General features: G+C 39.9%; 1 protein-coding gene and 1 long non-coding RNA gene across 2 annotated transcripts in view; both read left to right on the top strand.

The window, feature by feature from the left end:
* Positions 1-19,638, top strand: part of LOC142202762 (uncharacterized) — an 827,816-nt gene that overhangs the window by 175,849 nt on the left and 632,329 nt on the right. The window lies entirely within an intron of this gene.
* RASSF2 (Ras association domain family member 2) overlaps positions 1-19,638 on the top strand; it is a 54,316-nt gene that overhangs the window by 26,302 nt on the left and 8,376 nt on the right. The window contains exons 6-10 of the mRNA XM_075273053.1: positions 944-1,107; positions 2,535-2,636; positions 3,374-3,425; positions 6,464-6,585; positions 18,531-18,628. Of these exons, the coding sequence (XP_075129154.1) occupies positions 944-1,107; positions 2,535-2,636; positions 3,374-3,425; positions 6,464-6,585; positions 18,531-18,628 (538 nt within the window). The remainder of the gene's footprint in view (positions 1-943; positions 1,108-2,534; positions 2,637-3,373; positions 3,426-6,463; positions 6,586-18,530; positions 18,629-19,638) is intronic.

Below are 19,638 nucleotides of genomic sequence, written 5' to 3'. Positions count from 1 at the left end.
ATAGGTGCACAGCTTGTTATAGTTATGATGCGTGTCAGGCTTCTGAACACCCACTCACTGCACAATCACATGACCCTGGATGTGGCCATATAGTTTCCACACTCACTTCCACATCCTCTTATCACACTAGACTACAAAGAAGTGAGGCAACACCTGCACATCCACACAAATAGCTGAAACCATCTGCCACTTGGTACACGAGACACAGATATACCCAGAGCAGTCATGCCTGCGCCCTCTAATCCGCACAGCAATTCTGTAGTACACACTGAAAAATTAAACCAAGGACTATCTTATTAAATCTTAGATGTATTATTTACAAAAAATACAGTTACCTAAAAATAAAATCTAATAAAAAAAAAATAATCATAAATCGACCCATAACTCTGGTTGCATAATAAATAAATGGCAATTGCTTTTACAACTCTAGGCATACTAAACATACAGATTAAATCATACTCCTTTCCACAGATACATAATTTAGGCCACTGTACTGCTGAAGGTCCAGATGGTTGACACTAGAGATTTGTATGGTTTCCCCCATCATATGTCTGTATATGGATGGTTATGAAACATGAATTATGACACCAATGCTTGTGATGTCATATTTCTGTCTTTCTTTGCTATACAGTTTTGGCCTGCAATGTTTCCAGAAAGAAAAGGGAATCATGTTTTTTGGATTACAAGCCACACACAAAAGACTTCTTAAGTAGCTGTCTGTCTGCACTGAATTGACATCCTGCTTTAATTAAACATGACGATTGTATGACAGCAAGCAGAGATCTTGTAAACCTACAAAGAATTGGATAAAATGTTTGCAAGATTGTATAGATTTTCCTTATATGAAGAATAATTTTTATTTGCTGGAACCCAAACAACTCTTGAGGAAGAACTCTACCCAACAAGATTCTGAGCATAACCCACACTTCTTTTTGATTTGCAGATGATGTAGATGGGGATAAAACATCTCAGGACGAAGCTCCACAGCTAATGCGCACAAGGAGTGATGTTGGGGTACGACGTAGGGGTAATCTCCGCACCCCGGGAGAACAGAGACGGATCAAACGACATAGGTTTTCAATAAATGGGCACTTTTACAACCACAAGGTACAACGTTCATTCAAAATATCTTTTGTTGAATAGAACTGAGAGGGTTGAGAATGTACTGTAAACCATGATGCTTTACACGAGGGGTACTAAAGTTTCAGACCCAAACCCCTGCCTTTTTGTCTTATAATGACAGCAGTCTCCCAACCATTGTCCCAACCACATTCCAATAGCAGCACCAGGGATTGGTAATTGTCCCTGCTTCCTACACAGGAGTAATGTGACTGCGCTGCTGTGTAGACAGCGGGGACGAGTGACTGTCCTGTAATATATCATGTTGAAGCAACAATAGTCAGGGGATCAGTCTTTCTCCCGACCACTATCAGTGGTGAATTGGGGCCTGATTTTTCACCAGGAGTGCCACGAGTTTGAAAAGGTTTGGAAATACTGGTGTATAAAGTTGTTGCAGCCAATGGTGCACTTCTCTCGTTCTAGAGGTTGTTCCAACTGGAGATATGGAGAGGGGACAGAATACTGACCAAAGCCAAAGGCCATAAACATTAGCAGCTTGCTAAGCCACAAGTTCTCCTTCCAAAATACACCTGCATGCTCAGTTCAGCTGAATGTGCATGAGTTCTCAATGAGTAGAGGGGAGTAAGCAACCAGACACCTCTGACACCATCTTATATTTCCTGAGAACAAAAGGATGAGACTTGGTTAAATAGAACAACAAAATCCTTATATCTCTCATTGTCTACAACCAGGGAATATTCAGGAGACCCCTAAACCCATTAGATGGTTAGCTGGTTCCACTGAAATCAGGGGGTTCAGCCGCCTATATCTATTGCACATGGCCAAAATAAATCTATCTATTGCCTCTGCTTACTGCTTAGATGAATACATAATATCATTCTCTGTTATCAGCCAATTCCTCTTGGAGACAGTGTATTTGTTGTGTTTTTAATAGGTACAGTATACTGACACATAGGCTGAAAAATTTGACCCATAATGACTATTCTACTTTTCCACATGGCGGAAACACGGTATTTTTTGGTGCAGGTGTTTTGAGCCAAAGTCAGGAGTGAATTTAACAGAAGGGAAATGTCTAAGAGCTTCCTACATATTTTCCATTCCTTTTCAAGCAATTCCTGACTTTGGCTTAAAAATCTACAGCAAAATTTGCGACAAAAAAAGCTGCATTTCCACATGTGGCCTTAGCCATAAGCTATCATCTGGTGGGCCAACACCCATTAGGCCACCAGCTATCTCCACCACCATAGGCATATTAAATTTTGCAAGGCATGCCAATATGAAAACTACACCAGGTCCAACTTGACACTACTGATACACTACTCACACAGTATATGACAGACCCTATTTCAAGTTATGGGTTGTTGAATACTGCTGATACATGTGAACAGAGCCTTGGACTAGGGATATTTCATGACATAATGATGGCGCTGACCTCTCCATCTTTCTTTCTGCAGACGTCTGTGTTCACTCCAGCATACGGCTCTGTAACCAATGTCAGGATAAACAGCGCCATGTCCACGCCACAGGTCCTGAAACTGCTACTCAACAAATTTAAGGCAAGTCACTAAGTGCTCCATTGCTTACTGATACTGTATATGTCCGGCTCCAGTCTAAAAATCAATGTGAAAAAAAATTCTGTTCCTACTTACTGTAAACGTCTTATGTAAAGTATGCTACTCTTAGAAATTATTCACACAACTCTTTTTTAATGGTCTGTGTCTGTTCTATTAAAAATAGAGCTTGTTATATATCAGGATGTTTTTATGGATCCCAGAAAACTGGTTAGCCGCATATGTACATTGGCTCGATCATGTGAATAAACCCTTAGTCCATAGTCAATGCTAATAATATAGGCTACTCTTAAAGAGGACCTTTCATCCGATTGGGCACAGGCAGTTCCATATATTGCTGGAAAGCCGACAGTGCGCTGAATTCGGCTTTCCAGTAGTATATAGAACTGCCTGTGCCCAATCTGATGAAAGGTCCTCTTTAAAGAAAAATTACTCATTATGCATTTAGCATGGCTGCACTCCTGGTCATGAACCACTAGGTGGTGCTAGTATGTCACCATTTTAATTGGACATTCTGTCTCGAGGATATTCACTAGGAATTAAATGACTGTTATTTACGCGAGTTACATTGGGGCGCAGGAGCTTCAGGTTACACCTCTGGTTGTGATAGTTTCACCATTGCACATTGTATAGATATAAGCTTGAATTTATACCACATTCTTTAGATATCACTTATCTTTTTAACTAATATAATATTTTTCATTATTTTAATTGACTTCTAGATTGAGAATTCTGCCTCGGAATTTTCGCTTTATATAGTGCACACAAGTGGAGGTAAGAGATGACTGCCATGGCTTTTCTAAGTGTCCACTTACAACAACTTACTGGATGGACTTAAAGTAAAAAATCCCCCTTCCCCTCCAGGAACTCTGCCACTCTCCTCCTTGAGCTGTGTCTGATATTATAGCTGAGACCAATTTATTTTAATGGGCATGAGCTGCAGTACCAAAAACAGACACTTGACAAAAGTGGCGCTGTTTTTAGAATAAAATCAGAACCTTCTATTGCCAGAATACAGTCACCTTGTAAAATACCTACTCATGAAATATAAGGACAAGTGATCTCTTCCGCCGCTGCTGAGATTTATAGTTCCAGATCTGTCGTTGTTCAGAATGTCACCTGATACAATGATCTGTGACATCATAATGGAGGATATATACAGACGCAAAGGAAGCTGGAACTGTTGCCGATAGCATCCAATCAGAATGCAGCTTCTGCATAAATAATAATAAATTGTTTGCTATGAGCAACTGCTGAACTCTTCCTTTGCACTCGTTTTAAGAAATCTATCACATTGTTTGCTTTGGATCTGCAAAGTTATCTCAAACCACAAAATACAACAAAAAGCAAAAGTTTTAGGCAGGTGTGGAAAAAAAATTCCTACACAGTAAGAATGCTTTTAAAATCAAAATAAAGTGGATGAAGAAAAGGGAAATGCAAGTCCCATCAATATTTGGAGTGACCGCCCTTTGGAGGAGGAGTCCTAGCAATGATGATACGGCCCCCACAGAGCCCTGATCTCAACAACATCCAGTCTGTCTGGGATTACACGCAGTGTCGGACTCGAATGGCTAGGGCCAACTAGTGGAATTTATTTTAGGGGTCCACCCCACTGCTACTGGCGTAAAAACTGTAAAAATAAGTTAACTCTGCTTTCCCTGCCCTGTCAGATTTATCATTCTGTACATCGGTTTTGTAGAAAAAATGATGTGAGAATTCTATGACACCAAGGATCTGGTGTGGAGTATTGTTCAGCCGCACAGACCCCAGAGGATGCGCCTAATTTATGCACTTCATGCCCAAGTGTGCACCTAATTTATAATGGTGACAACATTGTTCTTGATACACCAGCCCTTATATTTTCTATATTACTCAGAGGTGTCACAGTCTGCATTAACTGCAGGATCAGAGGGGTTAAATGGCTGAGATTGTTGTCTCCACCATTAGAGGACGCAGAATAAAATGGCAACTCTCAGCAGGTCCGGAGGATTTAGGGTTAGTGACGGTTGTAGTTCTCACAAGATCAGGGAAGAGTAAGGGCCTGTTCAGATGATTTCTACCTGAGACTGCTCTTCCTTTTCTGGCTCCCCAGCTCCCTGCAGCGGAAAAACAGAGCTTTACCCACTGATCAGCCCTTTAGTGGTTCCTGCGTGGTATAATACCCCTTTTACTGGCCCCCATACGGTATAATGCACCCTTTCCTGACCCCAACATGGTATAAAGCCCCTTTTTCTTGGCCCCCACATGTTATAAAGCCCCCTTTACTGACCCCCACACTGTATAATACTCCCTCTCCTGGTCCCGTCACATGGTATAAGGTCCCCATTACTGACCCCACATGGTTTATTGCCTCCTTTACTGGCTCCCCACACAGTATAATACCCCTATATTCACCCCAGGCAGTAAGTACACCCTTTAGTGACTTCCATACAGTAAATGCCCCCTTTACAGACCCCCATACAGTAAGTTCCCACCATACAGTGATCTTAGGCTGCTTCGCACTGGATTACTCTAGCAGGTAATGGCTGCTATTCACTTACCGATCCCAGCTCCTGCCTATGGCCTTCTCTGCTTCACTTTTGACCCTTTGGACTTCAATTTACCATGAGGTTAGTAGACTGAACAGAGCCAGCGATGTCCTGGTGGTGTTCTACGTTGTAGTGCACAGGAAGTGGAGGAGGCCGCCGTGCAGGAATCAGTAAGTTGGAGTAACTCACAAGGTAGCGGCCTATTAAAAAAGCATAGGCCTCATAGGCCGGCATAGGAACCCATGGGGATTGAATGGTTCGCAGTGGACCAGTCCGAGGCTTTACAGAAGGCTTCGAGCAGCCTACAGCAATAGAAGATCTGTGCTCCAAGACATTTGGAACAACCTCTCCGCCATCAGCAAGTGGAACTAGAAGCATAGAGGGAAGGCATAAGATGGTCACACTAAATGTTGATGGGATTTAGATTTTCTCTATTTTTTTTTTACATTTTTAAGACCTGCTTAAAACATTTGCTCAGTACTGTAGTTACATGATATAATTCCCTCTGCTACATTGTCATGTAAAATCAGTTAGAACAGGAGCATGTTCACACACCATGAATTGTTTCTGATGTATTTTGTGAAATATCTGCAAGCAAAACTGCATGTAGCTGCATCGCCAATTTTAGGCTAAGGCCCCGGGTAGCGAACCACAGCTTAATAGCACTGCGGCAGAAACACATCTCCGTTTTTCCCACAGTACTTTTTATAGAAAGTACGCAGAGCTTTCCTCTACGGACTTTGTGCTTCCATTGTACCTAATTGTACCCGCCAGCGTTTCCGTAGGTATAATTGACCCGATTCACAAAAATGCAGCAGTTGCACTACAAATTATTTTCTGCAATGTGTGCATGGGAATAGCCAGAATCCAATCCACTTTGCAGTTAATACAAAACGCTGCGATTTTTGCTGTGGCGTTTCCGGGCGCGGCCAAATTATGACGTTTATGCTACGTGGAGCCCCGGCCTTAAATGCATCTGAATATCTGCAACATGTCCTCAAACCATGCAGTTTCTACTTTCAGTGTGTGAATAGGGTTTTCTAAAAACTCTTTTGCGTACGCTGCTTCATTCACTTGTCCAAAACATATCTGAAATTGGCCATAAGGAATAAAGCAGTTGATGGATGTGACTAATGTCTCTAGCTCAGGCAAGAGCCACCCAAATAATATTCTATATAACATATAGAGGACAATTTATCATAAATAAATCATGTCACCGTTATTATATATGCATACACCATACTGTAAACTGAACAAGACTTTGCCATTCTCTGACCCCTATAGAAAAAAGCAAATTGAAGGACTCGGATTATCCACTCATCGCTCGGATTCTGCAAGGTCCATGTGAACAAGTGTCCAAAGTGTTTCTTATGGAGAAGGATCAAATAGAAGAAATCACTTATGACGTAAGTTTCTCCGCTACCCCATAAATACAATAAACTTACATAAGATGGTGTGATGGGTGGACAGTGCTACTGCAATAGGGGCTTTAGAGTAGAGGAGTAACTGGAAACTACAAGATCTGTATACTCTACTTACCTTGTGCCATTTATAATACTGGGATTTACATAGATGTGTGCTACCTCTGAACCTGGTCACTCAATGCTTTACGATGTACTTTATATTATAGTGTGAACACACCATACGCAACAATATGCATCTCTCATATGTAGCATAGCCAATGCCATATGGGGTTAGCCATCTAGCATAAGCAATGGCCCTATGCCAAGCCAAGTGCACTATGTATAGGGTGTAGAGGATAGTTCAGCCAGTTATTGAAAATATAAGGACTTCTTAAGATATTTGAGATCTAATTTAATACTGAAGTCTATATATTATTGTATGAAAAGATGACTGACCCATTGCATATACCAAATGAAGAACATTACCCCTGTATAAATAAGATTAAAATGTTAATTACGTGGTTAAAGGTTTTTTTTCCACTAATATGTTTCCCCTATCGATGAGAATAGGGGTCCCCATGTCCCATGTGAATGGAGAGTTAATGCAAGTGCTCAGCCACCTCTCCCTTCTCTTGTATGGGACTGCTGGAGATCAATCTTCTGGAATTCAACCAAAGTGAATGTAGCAGTGACCAAGTATATGCACCATTGCTCCTTTTACATGGGGAACATGGCAGAACTAGAGATCTCTGGTGTCCTGATCACTGGGTGTCTCAGCAGCTGGATCCTCAGCACACAGATACTTATTCCCTATGATATTTATTCCAGGTTAGCAGTGGGAAGGAGTTTCCAGAATTTGCCATTCATGTGCATCAACTTGATCACATAGGCACAAGGGTTGTCCCCCCTGTAACAGCCAGGAAGGAGAACTTCCATCTTGACTGTTTAACCCCATAGATGACTGCTGTATTTAAAGGATATCTTATATATTGATGATGTATCTTGACTCATACACATCAGCAGGTTGTAATGTTTGTAACATTAGACCATGTGCACACGACTTAGTGTGCTTCCAATGTGGGGCCAAGTTTGCAGTAGTAAGCACTCAGGTGAAACTTGGAGTTATATCTGAGTGCATTCTATTATGTACTCACATCTATGGGGGCTTCTGATTCATTCCTTATAAAGGAATAAATCTGATACCCATTCAGATGTGTATGCCCAACATAATGCTCTTGGATGTCGCTCCAAGTGTCACTTGAGTGCATTCCGTTGTAAATTCGGGCACAACATCAGAAGCACATTTGGTGGTGTGCATGGGGCCTTAGGGTGAGTGATGTAGCCTCTTCACTGCACACCAAGCACAGCACCATACATATCTTAGGAGATGTGCATAGTATTGCAGCCCAACCCCATTCACTTGAAAAGGATCAAGCAGCTACTGTGCCATGTGACCAATGAACATGGTGTAACTTGTGCAGGTAAGAGGCATGCTGTTGGACCCCAACCCATTATTTATAGGATAGGCCATAAAATCCTAAATCCTGGACAACTCGCTTAGTAGTTTACATCTGCATTCAGGTTTCCGTTAGGGAAGTCCACTTGGGGATTCCCTGAATGGAAAGCTATACGCATAAAAAAAGCAGTTACCTAAGGAAACCACATGGACCCAATAAACTATAATGAGGTCTGTGTGGTTTCTGCTCAGTTTCTGAGCGGAAACCTGAATGGAAACCCTAACGCAGATGTGAACCGTGCCTTAGACTATTTTGTGTGGTATGACTATTTAGAAGCAGAGAAATTAAAATTTTGACCATTGATATTTATCCCAAAGTTTTATGTAAATTTTGTATTTTTTTTGTAAATAAATGTAAAACATATCAACCAAAATGTAGCACTTACATAAAGTATCAATGTGTCACAATAAAATTCCCAAAATCATTTGGATGAGTATAAGCATTCCAAACTTCTTACTACATAAAGTGACTTATGTTAGATTTACAAAATGAGGCTTTGTCATAAAGTCCAAAACAGGCTGCGGTGGCAAGGGGTTATATAAGGGTTGTCTGAAATTAGAATAAAATGGTCTATTGTGTTCCTAGAATCTTTATTCTGCTATTGACGTTAAAGTTGGAATTATGTGAATGTAAAACCACAATAGAAGAAATGAAGTGCAAAGACAAAAAGAGGCCTTATTGTAGTGCTGGGACTTGTTAGACTCTGTTCACATTCCAGCCGTTGGTGTTTCTCCAACAATTTTTTTGCCTTTTGTTGTCATTTCCTTTAAGAAACCAAATATAGTGAAACCTCTTTGAGCCAACCACCCAGATTTGCACAGAAAAAGTAGTCTTTTAAAGAATGAAAAAAGGTATCATCAAATAGTGATGAAAGAACCGAAAATCAGGTGTTCTATGCCTCAGCATATTACACAGAACCAGGTATCACATCAGTATATTACACAGAACCAGGTATCACATCAGTATATTACACAGAACCAGGTATCACATCAGTATATTACACAGAACCAGCTACTACATCAGTATATTACACAGAACCAGCTACTACATCAGTATATTACACAGAACCAGCTACTACATCAGTATATTACACAGAACCAGGTATCACATCAGTATATTACACAGAACCAGGTATCACATCAGTATATTACACAGAACCAGGTATCACATCAGTATATTACACAGAACCAGGTATCACATCAGTATATTACACAGAACCAGGTATCACATCAGTATATTACACAGAACCAGGTATCACATCAGTATATTACACAGAACCAGCTACTACATCAGTATATTACACAGAACCAGGTATCACATCAGTATATTACACAGAACCAGGTATCACATCAGTATATTACACAGAACCAGGTATCACATCAGTATATTACACAGAACCAGGTATCACATCAGTATATTACACAGAACCAGCTACTACATCAGTATATTACACAGAACCAGCTACTACATCAGTATATTACACAGAACCAGGTATCACATCAGTATATTACACAGAACCAGCTACTACATCAGTATATTACACAGAACCAGCTACTACATCAGTATATTACACAGAACCAGGTATCACATCAGTATATTACACAGAACCAGATATCACATCAGTATATTACACAGAACCAGCTACTACATCAGTATATTACACAGAACCAGGTATCACATCAGTATATTATACAGAACCAGGTATCACATCAGTATATTACACAGAACCAGGTATCACATCAGTATATTACACAGAACATCAGTATATTACATCAGTATATTACATAGAACCAGGCGTCACATCAGTATATTATACAGAACCAGATATCACATCAGTATATTACACAGAACCAGGTATCACATCAGTATATTACACAGAACCAGCTACTACATCAGTATATTACACAGAACCAGCTACTACATCAGTATATTACACAGAACCAGCTACTACATCAGTATATTACACAGAACCAGCTACTACATCAGTATATTACACAGAACCAGGTATCACATCAGTATATTACACAGAACCAGGTATCACATCAGTATATTACACAGAACCAGCTACTACATCAGTATATTACACAGAACCAGCTACTACATCAGTATATTACACAGAACCAGCTACTACATCAGTATATTACACAGAACCAGCTACTACATCAGTATATTACACAGAACCAGCTACTATATCAGTATATTACACAGAACCCGGTATCACATCAGTATATTATACAGAACCAGGTATCATATCAGTATATTACACAGAACCAGGTGTCACATCAGTATATTATACAGAACCAGGTATCATATCAGTATATTACACAGAACCCGGTATCACATCAGTATATTATACAGAACCAGGTATCATATCAGTATATTACACAGAACCAGGTGTCACATCAGTATATTATACAGAACCAGGTATCACATCAGTATATTACACAGAACCAGGTATCACATCAGTATATTATACAGAACCAGGTATCATATCAGTATATTACACAGAACCAGCTACTACATCAGTATATTACACAGAACCAGGTGTCACATCAGTATATTATACAGAACCAGGTATCATATCAGTATATTACACAGAACCAGCTACTACATCAGTATATTAAACAGAACCAGCTACTACATCAGTATATTACACAGAACCAGGTGTCACATCAGTATATTACACAGAACCAGGTGTCACATCAGTATATTACACATGACCAGGTATCACATCAGTATATTACACAGAACCAGTTACTACATCAGTATATTACACAGAACCAGTTACTACATCAGTATATTACACAGAACCAGCTACTACATCAGTATATTACACAGAACCAGTTACTACATCAGTATATTACACAGAACCCGGTATCACATCAGTATATTATACAGAACCAGGTATCATATCAGTATATTACACAGAACCAGGTGTCACATCAGTATATTACACAGAACCAGGTATCACATCAGTATATTACACAGAACCAGGTATCACATCAGTATATTATACAGAACCAGGTATCATATCAGTATATTACACAGAACCAGCTACTACATCAGTATATTACACAGAACCAGCTACTACATCAGTATATTACACAGATCCAGGTGTCACATCAGTATATTACACAGAACCAGGTGTCACATCAGTATATTACACAGAACCAGGTATCACATCAGTATATTAAACAGAACCAGCTACTACATCAGTATATTACACAGAACCAGCTACTACATCAGTATATTACACAGAACCAGCTACTACATCAGTATATTAAACAGAACCAGCTACTACATCAGTATATTACACAGAACCAGGTGTCACATCAGTATATTACACAGAACCAGCTACTACATCAGTATATTACACAGAACCAGGTGTCACATCAGTATATTACACAGAACCAGCTACTACATCAGTATATTACACAGAACCAGCTACTACATCAGTATATTACACAGAACCAGGTGTCACATCAGTATATTATACAGAACCAGGTATCATATCAGTATATTACACAGAACCAGCTACTACATCAGTATATTACACAGAACCAGCTACTACATCAGTATATTAAACAGAACCAGCTACTACATCAGTATATTACACAGAACCAGGTGTCACATCAGTATATTACACAGAACCAGGTGTCACATCAGTATATTACACATGACCAGGTATCACATCAGTATATTACACAGAACCAGTTACTACATCAGTATATTACACAGAACCAGTTACTACATCAGTATATTACACAGAACCAGCTACTACATCAGTATATTACACAGTACCAGTTACTACATCAGTATATTACACAGAACCCGGTATCACATCAGTATATTATACAGAACCAGGTATCATATCAGTATATTACACAGAACCAGGTGTCACATCAGTATATTATACAGAACCAGGTATCACATCAGTATATTACACAGAACCAGGTATCACATCAGTATATTATACAGAACCAGGTATCATATCAGTATATTACACAGAACCAGCTACTACATCAGTATATTACACAGAACCAGGTGTCACATCAGTATATTACACAGAACCAGGTGTCACATCAGTATATTACACATGACCAGGTATCACATCAGTATATTACACAGAACCAGTTACTACATCAGTATATTACACAGAACCAGTTACTACATCAGTATATTACACAGAACCAGCTACTACATCAGTATATTACACAGAACCAGTTACTACATCAGTATATTACACAGAACCAGCTACTACATCAGTATATTACACAGAACCAGTTACTACATCAGTATATTACACAGAACCAGCTACTACATCAGTATATTACACAGAACCAGTTACTACATCAGTATATTACACAGAACCAGCTACTACATCAGTATATTACACAAAACCAGGTGTCACATCAGTATATTACACAGAACCAGGTATCACATCAGTATATTACACAGAACCAGGTATCACATCAGTATATTGCACAAAACCAGGTATCACATCAGTATATTATACAGAACCAGATATCACATCAGTACATTACACCAGGCATGTCAAACTCAGGGTACCCCGACGGCCACATGAGTAACAAGAGGTTGTTGCGAGGGCCGCACACAGCAGCTAATGTCACAAACGTATTTTAACAGCAGTCATGAAAACAAGATATGAAGTAGTAATATGTAACAGCAACTAATATATTTAACAAAAATACAGCAATTAAAACTAAACATTTATTTGCTATCATTTTTTTCAATCTTTTTTAGATGATAAGTGGTGATCAGTCAGCCTTGTTCTCTGAGAAGATTTTGTTAGTTTCATAAAAGAAAATTATCTGTTTACATATACACCTTTCATCTGCCCCCAGTTTCATGCCCCCCCCTTCATCTCTTCCCCCAGTTTCATGTCCCCTCCATCTCTGCCCCCAGACTCATGTCCCTCCCATCTCTGCCCCCCAGATTCATATCCCCCCATCTCTGTCCCCCAGATTCATATCCCCCCATCTCTGCCCCCCAGATTCATATCCCCCCATCTCTGCCCCCCAGATTCATGTCCCCCATCTCTGCCCCCCAGATTCATGTCCCCTCCATCTCTGCGCCCAGATTCATGTCCTCTCCATCTCTGCCCCCAGTGTCATGCCGTCCTCTCCATCTCTGCCCCCAGTGTCATGCCGTCCTCTCCATCTCTGCCCCAGTGTCATGCCGTCCTCTCCATCTCTGCCCCCAGTGTCATACCGTCCCCTCCTTCATCTGCCCCCAGTTTCACGTTCCACCTCTATGTGTACACACATTAAACTTACCTTCTCCGACGACTCCGAGTCCTCGCTCCCCCGCCGCACTCTCTCTCTCGCATGCGCTAATAGTTGTAGACGCGATGTGACGTCATCACGTCACATCACGTCTACACAGTAGTGTGTAGCAGCGAGTAGCCGCGTGAGTATTGCACCTCTGCGGCCCGCACAAAAGTCTCGAACTTTGTCTCTAAACTTTAGACTTTTGTGCGGGCCGCAGATATGCCTGTAAAGGGCCGCATGTTTGACATGCCTGCATTACACAGAACCAGGTATCACATCAGTATATTACACAGAACCAGGTATCACATCAGTATATTATACAGAACCAGCTACTACATCAGTTTAGTACATTACACAGAACCAGGTATCACATCAGTATATTATACAGAACCAGGTGTCACATCAGTATATTACACAGAACCAGGTATCACATCAGTATATTATACAGGACCAGGTATCACATCAGTATATTACACAGAACCAGATATCACATCAGTATATTATACAGAACCAGGTATCACATCAGTATATTGCACAAAACCAGGTATCACATCAGTATATTATACAGAACCAGATATCACATCAGTACATTACACAGAACCAGGTATCACATCAGTATATTACACAGAACCAGGTATCACATCAGTATATTATACAGAACCAGCTACTACATCAGTTTAGTACATTACACAGAACCAGGTATCACATCAGTATATTACACAGAACCAGGTGTCACATCAGTATATTACACAGAACCAGGTATCACATCAGTATATTATACAGAACCAGGTATCACATCAGTATATTACACAGAACCAGGTGTCACATCAGTATATTACACAGAACCAGGTATCACATCAGTATATTATACAGAACCAGATATCACATCAGTATATTATACAGAACCAGATATCACATCAGTACATTACACAGAACCAGGTATCACATCAGTATATTACACAGAACCAGGTATCACATCAGTATATTATACAGAACCAGCTACTACATCAGTTTAGTACATTACACAGAACCAGGTATCACATCAGTATATTACACAGAACCAGGTGTCACATCAGTATATTACATAGAACCAGGTATCACATCAGTATATTATACAGAACCAGGTATCACATCAGTATATTATACAGAACCAGGTATCACATCAGTATATTACACAGAACCAGGTATCACATCAGTATATTATACAGAACCAGGTATCACATCAGTATATTACACAGAACCAGGTATCACATCAGTATATTACACAGAACCAGGTGTCACATCAGTATATTACATAGAACCAGGTATCACATCAGTATATTATACAGAACCAGGTATCACATCAGTATATTACACAGAACCAGGTATCACATCAGTATATTATACAGAACCAGATGTCACATCAGTATATTACACAGAACCAGGTATCACATCAGTATATTGCACAAATCCAGGTATCACATGAGTATATTATACAGAACCAGATATCACATCAGTACATTACACAGAACCAGGTATCACATCAGTATATTACACAGAACCAGGTATCACATCAGTATATTATACAGAACCAGCTACTACATCAGTTTAGTACATTACACAGAACCAGGTATCACATCAGTATATTACACAGAACCAGGTGTCACATCAGTATATTACATAGAACCAGGTATCACATCAGTATATTATACAGAACCAGGTATCACATCAGTATATTACACAGAACCAGGTATCACATCAGTATATTATACAGAACCAGGTATCACATCAGTATATTGCACAGAACCAGGTATCACATCAGTATATTACACAGAACCAGGTGTCACATCAGTATATTACATAGAACCAGGTATCACATCAGTATATTATACAGAACCAGGTATCATATCAGTATATTACACAGAACCAGGTATCACATCAGTATATTATACAGAACCAGATGTCACATCAGTATATTACACAGAACCAGGTATCACATCAGTATATTATACAGAACCAGGTATCACATCAGTATATTGCACAAATCCAGGTATCACATGAGTATATTATACAGAACCAGATATCACATCAGTACATTACACAGAACCAGGTATCACATCAGTATATTACACAGAACCAGGTATCACATCAGTATATTATACAGAACCAGCTACTACATCAGTTTAGTACATTACACAGAACCAGGTATCACATCAGTATATTACACAGAACCAGGTGTCACATCAGTATATTACACAGAACCAGGTATCACATCAGTATATTATACAGAACCAGGTATCACATCAGTATATTACACAGAACCAGGTATCACATCAGTATATTACACAGAACCAGGTATCACATCAGTATATTATACAGAACCAGGTATCACATCAGTATATTACACAGAACCAGGTATCACATCAGTATATTACACAGAACCAGGTGTCACATCAGTATATTACATAGAACCAGGTATCACATCAGTATATTATACAGAACCAGGTATCACATCAGTATATTACACAGAACCAGGTATCACATCAGTATATTATACAGAACCAGATGTCACATCAGTATATTACACAGAACCAGGTATCACATCAGTATATTGCACAAATCCAGGTATCACATGAGTATATTATACAGAACCAGATATCACATCAGTACATTACACAGAACCAGGTATCACATCAGTATATTACACAGAACCAGGTATCACATCAGTATATTATACAGAACCAGCTACTACATCAGTTTAGTACATTACACAGAACCAGGTATCACATCAGTATATTACACAGAACCAGGTGTCACATCAGTATATTACATAGAACCAGGTATCACATCAGTATATTATACAGAACCAGGTATCACATCAGTATATTACACAGAACCAGGTATCACATCAGTATATTATACAGAACCAGATATCACATCAGTATATTGCACAGAACCAGGTATCACATCAGTATATTACACAGAACCAGGTGTCACATCAGTATATTACATAGAACCAGGTATCACATCAGTATATTATACAGAACCAGGTATCATATCAGTATATTACACAGAACCAGGTATCACATCAGTATATTATACAGAACCAGATGTCACATCAGTATATTACACAGAACCAGGTATCACATCAGTATATTATACAGAACCAGGTATCACATCAGTATATTGCACAAATCCAGGTATCACATGAGTATATTATACAGAACCAGATATCACATCAGTACATTACACAGAACCAGGTATCACATCAGTATATTACACAGAACCAGGTATCACATCAGTATATTATACAGAACCAGCTACTACATCAGTTTAGTACATTACACAGAACCAGGTATCACATCAGTATATTACACAGAACCAGGTGTCACATCAGTATATTACACAGAACCAGGTATCACATCAGTATATTATACAGAACCAGGTATCACATCAGTATATTACACAGAACCAGGTATCACATCAGTATATTATACAGAACCAGGTATCACATCACTATATTGCACAGAACCAGGTATCACATCACTATATTGCACAGAACCAGGTATCACATCAGTATATTACACAGGATGAGGTATCACATCAGTATATAACACAGAACCAGATATCACATCAGTACATTACACAGAACCAGGTATCACATCAGTATATTATACAGAACCAGCTACTACATCAGTATATTACACAGAACCAGGTATCACATCAGTATATTATACAGAACCAGCTACTACATCAGTATATTACACAGAACCAGGTATCACATCAGTACATTACACAGAACCAGGTATCACATCAGTATATTATACAGAACCAGCTACTACATCAGTTTAGTATATTACACAGAACCAGGTATCACATTAGTATATTACACAGAACCAGGTATCACATCAGTATATTACACAAAACCAGATATCACATCAGTATATTACATAGAACCAGGTATCACATCAGTACATTACACAGAACCAGGTATCACATCAGTATATTACACAAAACCAGATATCACATCAGTATATTACATAGAACCAGGTATCACATCAGTATATTACACAGAACCAGGTATCACATCAGTATATTACACAAAACCAGGTGTCACATCAGTATATTACACAGAACCAGGTATCACATCAGTATATTACATAGAACCAGGCGTCACATCAGTATATTACACAGAACCAGATATCACATCAGTATATTACACAGAACCAGGTATCACATCAGTATATTACACAGAACCAGGTATCACATCACTATATTGCACAGAACCAGATATCACATCAATATATTACACAGAACCAGGTCTAGACTAGGATAATGAAGAAACCATGGTACTGTAGACAGGTCACTCCAACCCATGCACATAACCATAAGGGTGCCAATTCTCTCTTACTCCTCCAGTGACCTGTACATTTCCTAGTTTAAGACGGTATGGCTTTCCTCTTGTTTCTAGTCACCAGCATAGCTCACCTTCTAATTCCTAGTCCCTAGCATAGCATCATATATATTTAAGTTTTGGTCTTCAGCATGTCTACCCCTCTCATTCCTAGTCCCCAGAATGTTATCCCTTGGCCCTCAGCATGGTTCCCTTCCATTCCTGGTTTCCACCATGGCTCCCTTTCCATTTTTCCTCTTTATTGCTAACCTTGACCATACCCGCTGACATTTTATATTCCAAAATCTGAACTTTAAGTCTACCTGAGAACATCCCAAGAATGTCCATTTTGCTGTAGGGTATACATAAAACCGATTCCTTTTGTGTCCCAGCACATGATATTGATCTGGCATTATTGGGGCTGTTGGCCTGTAAGCTGGACACCGCAGTGACAGATTCTATTGACTTTGGCGTGGGCTCCCTCCTCCATTGTGATGCTGGAAACTTTTCTCCCCTGATGTTTCTTGCTCTAACTTGATGCAGTCCAGTGATGTGGTCCGCACAGGTCTGCGTCCAATATTGTTCTCAGTGTATGTCCAATGTGTGGTCTTTTCACAGTGGTTCATACTGAAAAAATGCATAATAAAGTGGTCTTTGGTTGGATAAGGGGTCACTCTGCTTATAGAGAATTAGCTTCCATAGAGTATAATGAGAGGAAAATCGGCCACTGAAAAACTATGTACTTACATGCATCTCTGTATTTCTCAGGTGGCGCAGTATATAAAGTTTGAGATGCCTGTTCTGAGCAGTTTCATTGAAAAGTTGAAGGAAGAGGAAGACAGAGAAATCTGCAAACTGATGAGAAGGTAATGTCAGGATTTCCTATAAATTCCTCGTTTCTTCTAAGGTTCTGTTCACACCATTGTCAAGGTTTCTATTAAAGACATACACCACAATGCAGTTCTAAATCTGTTGCATGATGGACACCCATAGCACCTAAGAGACCCCACTGACTTATAATGATGTCTATGGGGTTGCTGTCATATTGCTGTAAAAATGAACATTGGTATTTTATCATCAAATCTGTTCCTGATGGAGTCTAGCATTAGGCATTTATGGATTACATGGTAAGGACCTTAGGGTCCATTCACACGGAGGAAAACGGCGCTGTTACGATACTGGTGATACAGCTGGAATCCAATAGCCAGGAAGGACGGCAGACACAGCGGAGTAGGAGACTTGGTCGATGGATAGCCAGAGGTCGGTGCACAGAGCGGGTAGTCGGGTGAAGCCAGGAGTCGGTACACGGAGCGGGTAGTCAGATGAAGCCAGGAGTCGGTACACAGAGCGGGTAGTCGGGTGAAGCCAGGAGTCGGTACACGGGGCGGGTAGTCAGATGAAGCCAGGAGTCGATACACGGAGCGGGTAAGCAGGAGAAGCCAGGAGTCAGTACACGGAGCGGGTAAGCAGGAGAAGCCAAGGTATACTGAGCAAGAATACCTCAGAGCTAGAGGACTGGGAACAAACACAATACTCAAGCATTGTTTATAATATGCTCTGGCTATATATAGGGCCAAACAGGAAACAAGATGGCCGCCAACAGGAAACAAGATGGCCATGGTCATGAAGCAATACTCGCCATATTAACTGTGGGCAAGAGTCAGGGAACAGCAGCCTCCAGTGGTGGGAGTAGTAATGACATTTGAATAGCGGCCACCAGTGGAGATCCTTGGAACAGCATCTTCACATGATGATGAAACACAGGTTCTAACACACAGATTCTGACATTACTCCCTCCTTTAACAGCGGCCTCTGGACGCTGTTTGACCTGGCTTGTCTGGATATCTTTGGTGGAATTCTCTAATCAAACGAGGAG

This window comes from Leptodactylus fuscus, chromosome 5 (genome assembly GCF_031893055.1).
Source record: "Leptodactylus fuscus isolate aLepFus1 chromosome 5, aLepFus1.hap2, whole genome shotgun sequence".
NCBI lineage: Eukaryota > Metazoa > Chordata > Amphibia > Anura > Leptodactylidae > Leptodactylus > Leptodactylus fuscus.
This window is presented reverse-complemented; position numbering and strand designations above follow the sequence as displayed.